The 7985-nt window shown below is 39.3% G+C and overlaps 3 protein-coding genes across 3 annotated transcripts; all 3 read right to left on the bottom strand.

The window, feature by feature from the left end:
- Positions 1-511: 511 nt before the first annotated feature.
- On the bottom strand, positions 512-1840 carry KQ657_003534 (uncharacterized protein; the record flags this gene model as incomplete). Its single annotated transcript, XM_043194253.1, has 1 exon — positions 512-1840. One exon carries the CDS (start codon positions 1838-1840, stop codon positions 512-514), a length of 1329 nt encoding a protein of 442 aa, XP_043046914.1.
- Positions 1841-2617: 777 nt separating this feature from the next.
- Positions 2618-6352, bottom strand: SWI1 (Swi1p; the record flags this gene model as incomplete). Its single annotated transcript, XM_043194252.1, has 1 exon — positions 2618-6352. The coding sequence occupies one exon, from the start codon at positions 6350-6352 to the stop codon at positions 2618-2620; it is 3735 nt and encodes a 1244-aa protein (XP_043046913.1).
- Positions 6353-6644: 292 nt separating this feature from the next.
- MNN10 (alpha-1,6-mannosyltransferase) lies at positions 6645-7706 on the bottom strand (the record flags this gene model as incomplete). The annotated part of the gene is made up of 1 exon (XM_043194251.1): positions 6645-7706. One exon carries the CDS (start codon positions 7704-7706, stop codon positions 6645-6647), a length of 1062 nt encoding a protein of 353 aa, XP_043046912.1.
- Between the last annotated feature and the right edge of the window lie 279 nt (positions 7707-7985).

The following is a 7985-nucleotide window of genomic DNA, read 5'->3' as shown; positions in this document are numbered from 1 at the left end:
TTTACTATCCATATGTTGCTTGCCAATGTATACTACTTCTATTCACCTTCTCTATATCTGCTTCACTATTCAATATCCAAAACTAATTACAAGCTTCTCAATTTGCTATTTTGCATATATTTGGTAGAAACACGACCATCAGAACCTAAAGACTTTGATTTCTTGTAAGGTGCCGATTGCGTCAAAAAAAAACAACTCATGATATTAATGATAATGATCATTGATTAGTTTTGTACAGAAATTTGATGCTTACAGTGCAGTTCATTGTCACGTGACGACTGAATTGATTCAAGCTTCATTGCTTTGTTCAATTAGGTACTAGTTAAAAACTAACTACATCTGAATAATATCAGTGGTTTAATATTAACTAGTATAATACTAAAAAAAAGAAAAGGAACAAGAATAAGATAAATGGAATTTTCTGGAACTTCGTATATCAAAGAATTAAATGATTATTAGATAGGAATCACAGAGCAGGAAGAAACTTTGATTGGTTGCTTGAACCCACATATTACCATTGTAATCCGGTAGTCTCTGGGTTGTTACCTTGACATTCAAGAGATTTACAGATTCCTTCCAATTCATCAGATTCTTTAGTTCTTCCGGTATCCAAAGAAGCTGGATTAATAAGGTGACCAGCCTCTTGTTCCTTTGCAAAATGTTCCTTGACCATCTTAGCAACTTCCTTTTGATAAAATAATACTCCATTTTCCTTTGTAGGGTGTAAAACACCAGTTGAGTAGATTCCTTGATTCAAATTCTTTTGAGTAAGTTGACACAAGTTGAAATCTTCAATTTCAACCAATTGTAAAAAGTCAACAAATTCCTTCTTCTTTTCTTCTGCCAAACCCTTCTTGGTGTAGATATCATATTGTAAAATAGTACGTGTTGCACTCTGAGGTAATACTCTTATAGAGTACCAACAATCAGAATAACAGTTGACACCATTGTTAGGGTATAAGTAGACCCATAACCCATCAAAATCTCCACCTGGGTTCTTCTTCTTTTCGGGTTTACTTTCAACAGCCGTCTTTTTCTTACCAAATCCAAACCAGGAGCTTTCTTCATCGGCATCCTTGTCATCTGCTTCAATTTCAATGTCTTCCTTGACAATTTGAGCATAATGGCGACAGTATCTGGTTCTTGGTGCAACCTTATAAGTTTCCATCTTGAATGCAGCATTCAATCCAGGATGGGCGGTTGGACAATGGTAGCATTCTTGGTAGCCGTCCATCAATGTTTTCCAATTGAATTGACCGTCTAATTCATAAGACATGTGGTATTCGTAGTCTTCGAAATCGTACTCCTTCAATTCCCCAGACAATCCGTCAAACCATTCATCAAAAGAAGGAACTTCACCAGCAGAAAAGTTCACAAATACCAAACCTTCAGGTGTAACGTGAGTTTTAATTTCGAACAAAGAGTTATCTTCCTTTTTGAAACCTTCAACATCGTCAAACTGAGGGGCTTTGTTCAACTTACCTTCAGTGTTGTAAGACCACCCGTGATACTTGCAACCCAAAATAGTTGAAGAGCCCTTCTCCTTTCTAATGACAGGATAAGCTCTGTGACGACAAACATTGTGGAAAGCCTTCAAGTTACCTTCACCTTTGGTCTTGATAATAAAGAAGTTGATACCAACTACAGTGAAGGAATAGTAGTCCCCAGCCTTCTTGAACCGAGAAGCATGGGTACAGTACATCCAAGATTGGTTAAAAATAGCCCTTTTTTCTATTTCAAATATCTTTTCTGATTTCCACCATGAAGAGGGTAAGGTGTGGTGTGAAGCAGTAGCAGCATTTTCAACAACTTCAACAGAAGCAGCAACAGCAGATGCCATAATTGATGTGTGTAATTTGGAAAAAAGATTGACTTCTTTAAGTATTGAAGTAAGCTAATTAATAGTGGAAAGTTGTTACGTCTGAATGGTGGAACTTATCCAGCTGCCCTTATATATATATGTAAAAGAATATGTAAGTGTACATATTAATGATTATGGGTTATCACTATCTATCTATCTATCTATCTATCTATCTATCTATCTATCTATCTATCTATCTTTCTGTCCGTCTCTCCACCTTTTAGGTCTGCAGGGATGAATGATACAGAATTCTACCCACCTCAAGTAAACAGCCTAAAATGCCTTATCTTTGATGGGTTCCGATTCCTTATCGGGCCATTACATCCATGACACAAAACCCAGACACTCAGACATTACCTCAAAAGTGAAGATATTCCATTCGGAGAAACTTTTCGTGCAGGTCCATGGAAAAATGCATCAAATCGAGACGTCAAATGCCTTACGTCAAAAACACTTCACGGAACATTTGACCGGGATTAGACAGACTCCAACAATCAAAGAGGTTATATTCATTGTTTTTGCTTTACCCTTTTCTCTTTGAAGGGTATACATGTATCATGTACCCTCTCGTATGACATTTTCCTGGTCTGGTGTTTGTAAAATGTACCGTTGTACCCATGCAGGGGAAATATGTCGCGCTGATAGGGGATTACGGGTTGAAGAATTTAGAGTGTACTGTGAGATAAAGTGCTCTGTGGGTGTGAGTTTTTAGTAAAGTATCAATGTACGTGTAGAAATATAGTGGTGAATCAGTATCTAAGCGTGCAACGTTTGTCCTCCTAGTCTGCGGATAAGTCTAAGCATTCGCGTAACCTCTGTACTGAGAACCCCATCAACAGATGCAGATAGCGTAATATCTATAGTAAGATGTCTCTCGGGTACTAAACGAGTAAGATGACTCAACAGTTTAATTCTATCAAGCAATTCATCATTGGAATCGTCAACTCCTGATTTGCTCTCCTCTAGCATTCTTTGGTATGAGATTGCGTGTCCCAAGAGAGTATTCATGGCCACCATTGCCTTGATTAAAACAATGTTCAAAACTCGGCGCTCTTCGGTCCCTTGGGGAACTTTATCCGTTTCAGATGTCAAAATCACCGCCATTCGGACAAAATCCGTTAAAAGGGGTTCTTTATTCGCAACAAGCCATTCAACAACTAAACGATTATATGGCGTAGCAAATTCGTCCAAGGGTAACATATCCAAAATTAGTTTAGCACTAAACAATGCCTGGCAGATAACTGGGGCTCTAGAAAAGACAAACTTGGAAAACTCAAAGGTGGTAGCATCAAATGGCAAGATACTGAAAAGTATCTGTAACATTCGAATAATAAGCCCTCCTTCTCCAACAACGGTGCTATCACTTGCCATGTAAGCATTTATAAGCTTTTCAGTAGCTAGTCTATCTTCATCAGTTATTCTTAACGGCTTGGCGTTCCCAATTAAAGGCTGGCCACTAACATTTAATGATCCTGTCAAAATGGCCAGAAATAATGTTCTGTTATATGGCTCCTTTACCAAAAGCTTAGCAAGAGAATCAATAGCAAATTGGAAGTAAGTGTGAACATCTAATTTTGTTTTAGGAACTCTAAGCAGGTCTTCAACCTTAGGGCCAAAATAAAACACAAGTGCAACCACCAAAAACGTTTCTTCCAATGTTTCCAATTCAAAGTTCAATGCAAGATTATTCAAAATCACGAGACAGTCTTTCATCAAACATAATCTTTTTCGGTAAAAGATGAAATTATTAGGACTGGTGGCAATGGTTTTCACAATGGAAAAGAATAGTTTCTTATGGCATGGGTTTTTAGCCAAAGTAGCTTGGTTTCCGAGCCCAAATGAAATATTCCGGATAATCATGGTCACAGTTATTAACAGATCAACAAGCATTAATTGCTCATCAGTAGCACTCTTGCTTTGTAATTTACTGAATGGATTTTTGTTTTCTTCCTTGAAACCCATAAGGCTTGTCAAGTAGTCAGGAACAGAGAATGAGTCAACATCACTATGACCCAAAATAGGGGTGTTGTCGGTTTGCGGTGAAAATATATCATCCATAAACTCATCAGAGTCTTCAGAATCATCCATTTCGTCTTCTATCACTTCACCAGTTAATGATTCAACGACAAAGGCAATATCTTCACAGGCTTGTTCTTTCTTCACATACTTTTCAAATACAGAGTCAATGGCATCGTTGGATGGAAGATCGCTAACTTCGTTGTAGGGGTCCCGATACCTAGAATCTTTGTCCACAATGTGCTCAAGAATCTTCAACCCTAATTTTGCCAAAGAATCTAATAATTCTTTGCAATCATCAATTTTAAAGCCATACATTGCATCTGAAGTAGCAACCAATAAAGTATTCAATGCATACATAGCCTCATTACTGTTAGGACTTGAGTAGCTTTTCAACGACATTGTCAAAGCATGAATGTTAATAGTACCTAATTCTGGAGCAAATAGGAATACCGGCTTCGTTCCATCAAGTTCACCACCTATACTTGAGATACGATTAATTTCATATCCACCCCAAAGATCCAAGGGTTTCTTGAAAGGTACATACTTTTTGATGATGTTAGGGTCTTGTGAAGTATGTATGTTTGCCTGAGAAGGCTGTTTAGAATGTACATCCTGATCGCCGACTATAGTATCGCCTTGTGATCTATCGCCATATGCAGACACAGGAGTTTGAACTCTAGAAGCTTTCCTTGACCGAATGGGACCGTTGGAAGGCGTAGTAAATGACGTTTGTGAAGCAACACTTGACGATCTTGGGGGTGGTATTTGTCTTTGGACTGGGTTTTGTCCTTGTTGTTGAGCTGGGCCAAACAGAAACTGTTGCAAAGGTGTTCCTTGTTGTGAAGTTCTTTGGGTTGGGACACTTTGTGGTGCTGGTTGCTGGTTCAAATAAGGAGAGTTTTGAGTAGATTGATTACTAGCACGAGACATGCGACGTTGTTGAGGAGTTGCGGCCAGACTCAAATGTGGGCTTTGATGAGATACAGATGGACTATTGACAAAATTTGGGGCTGGGGACTGAGCAACAACACCAGGAGACATTCCAATGTTCGACAAATCATTAAGAGATTTATTGGTCGGAAGAACGGCAGACGTGGGCATATCCATTGGCTTATTCACTCTTTGCTGCTGGTGGAGTTGTTGGGATTGATTTTGGGATAATTGCTGTGATTGCGAGGAGGATTTCTGTTGCGTTGGCTGTGGCTGTTGTTGTTGTTGGGCCTGAGATTGAAACTTCAAAAGAATCTGCCTATGGAAGTAGGCTCTTCTTTGTTGCATGTCTCTCTGACCATTCGGAGTGTTGCAATATTGCAAGTAAGGAAGAATTGTATCAAGATAAAGCCTGGCTAACTCCTTTTCCACTTGAGTTCTTTGCATATCATCATGGACATTCTCTAAAAGACCTAGCCTCAGAGATAAAATAGTCCAAGGATTTTGAGGACCGGGTACTGGTTGTTGTAAAGCTTTCGTTAACTCTTGAGGACCTCCAAGTTTCAGGGAAATCATGTATACGTAGAATAAATTCACGCGCTTAGAATTAATGACCGGAGTTTGAGTGATTGGAGTACCTTTTCGATTAAGGAAGTCCTGCAACGTGGCCAAAAATAACTCGCTTTGGAGCTGTGCCATTTGCATGTTCGATAATCTTGGCTGCTGCAGCGGTTGCAGCTGTTGTTGTTGCAGCTGTTGGTGCTGCTGAGGAGGTGGAGGTTTCTGTTGTTGTTGTTGTTGTTGTTGTTGTTGTTGTTGTTGTTGTTGTTGGGTCATCTGATGAGGTTGTTGCTGTGGTAGTTGGTGTTGTTGTTGGCGCACCTGCTGATCTTGAAGCTGTCCTGAAAATGGCTTCTGTCCATGCAAAGCTGAGGAATTCATCTGCCTAGCAGCACTAGGATTCCCAATGGATGGGCCTGGTTGCATTCTTGGAGTTTGTCCAACTGGTGGAGTACCAACAAAACTATCACTTTGAGAATTTTGGCGTTGTTGCATCCCCATCTCGATATCCTGTGAACCTTCCAGATTGAAATGACCACCATTTCCAATGTTGTCATTTCCACGTTGTTGTTGTTGTTGTTGTTGCATCATCTGTTGCTGCTGTTGAATTACGTTGTTACGCAATTTTATCATCTGCTCTTTTTGATTGTCATCGTAAAGCCCGCTCTGAAGACCTCTCTGAAGTTGTTGCTGTTGTTGCTGTAAGAACATTTGTTGTTGTTGATTAAACACTGGGTTTGAGGCCAGTTGGTGTTGAGCTCCCGGCACTCCTGATTGCATCTGTCCACCAAATGACTTCATACCTGATTGCATGTTATTTGCAAAGTTTTTGATGGAACCACCACCTTGATTCTTATTATTGTTGTTGTCGTTCCCCATGTCAATGCCACCACTGGAGAACTCATTGCCAAACAAATCATCAGTGGCCAATCCGTGGTGATTGGGAAACGGACTCTTTTCTGCCCAGAAGTTATCAGCCATAACTTTCCTCGTGAAATAATTGCCACGGATTTGTTTATGGTTTTACACCGTGTCGTAATGGAAAACGTATTTGGCACTTTTGCACTTTTCGTTTTGTAAATGAAAGTAATTTAGAGAGGGGTCGTGTGTTCACCAATGAGTCCTACCCATTTGGCATTAGTGCAATGAGTTATAGTGGTGTGCGTGCCGTGTGTGTGCTAAGCGTCTGCTACAGTACTCACTTGGTTAAATCTTGTAGTTTATAGTAATATTTAACTCTATGTAATGTAATGGGTAAAACTCTACTCAATCTTTACCAAAACTTCCACCAATTAAGATGAAGTTTCTTTGACAAAGCCTTGTAGTGTTCCATTTCACCCCAACAATCTCTACCATACTCACAACCAGCCATGTTGATGACAAAGTCATGTATTTGGAAGAAATATTGAGGATCTTTGGCCTTATCAGAACAGGCACCAGGAGGGAAAGCATTTATTTTACGCAATGGTAAGAAAGCTGTACGTTCTCTAATCCATGCTTGTGTGCTATACAAGCTTTCCAAAGCATCTTGTTCCTTGTGTTCCCATTGCATGTGCATCTGTTCATACATAGCAGGATCCCACCAATAATCCAATAACATTTCGGACCAATCAGAACGTCTAATTAAAAAGGAACCCAAGTTGAATCCACCACAATCTTGAGTTATTATCAAATCTATAGGCTTATTATAATCAACATATGGAAGATCAACAGGTAGACCTAATGGGTTAAAGTTTTCCAAAGTTCTATAAGTTTGATTCTGCAAATCATTCAAGAAATGTTCTTCCAAAGAGATTTGTGGTTCCATAATATAGGTATGCAAATCTAACCACCAGAACCATTCAGCATCAGGAAATTGCCTCATGGTTTCCTTCAAAATATCAACCTTTTCCCAACTTTCTCTCCATTCATGAGAGTATCTTTTCTTGATGGTCATATCCTTGATGGTCAAACCATATCCATGGGTTTTAGCATATTGTTGTTTATTAGCAATAGATGAACGTTCCACAGACCATTCTTGAGGTCCCTTCCATTTAAGAACACCTCCACCTTCATTCGCGGCCAAAATAAGAACAACTTTAGGAGAAGAGGTCTTGAAATGTGGAATCAAGGGGACAGACGTGAAAAAAGATAAGAATAAAAGAGTTGCTAAAATCAAAATCCCCTTCTTATAATGCATAAGCAAACCTGTTGCACTTCTTGCAGCACTTTGAGATGGTGTTGAAGGTCTTCCTGGTTTAAAAGTTCTTGAGTAATCAGATTCTGAATCTAAGGGCTTCTCCACATCGATTTTACCCTTCGTATAGGGCAAAGAGATTCCTTCCTCCAAGCTCATCCTCACCAAACTGATATTCTTTTAGCAGTTCCTGCAAACCTGCTACTCAGTATTCTTCAATCTGTCCTTCCCTCACTGCTTCAATCTCTACTCAGGATATTTTTTTGTGTTGTCAAAATTTTTGGTTTGTGCCATCATTTTCAGAAATGATGTCAAAGACGAATGAACAAGGTACAAAAACACGCGACTGAAATGTGTGCTTCTCTCGACTACAAAATGTGTTCACTACGACGTGTGTTCACTACGACGTGTGTTCACTACGACGTGTGTTCTTTCTTA

The sequence above is a fragment of the Scheffersomyces spartinae genome (assembly GCF_019049425.1).
Source record: "Scheffersomyces spartinae strain ARV_011 chromosome Unknown scaffold_32, whole genome shotgun sequence".
NCBI lineage: Eukaryota > Fungi > Ascomycota > Pichiomycetes > Serinales > Debaryomycetaceae > Lizanozyma > Lizanozyma spartinae.
The sequence above is the reverse complement of the archived record's forward strand: the minus strand, read 5'-3'. Positions and strand labels throughout refer to the sequence as shown.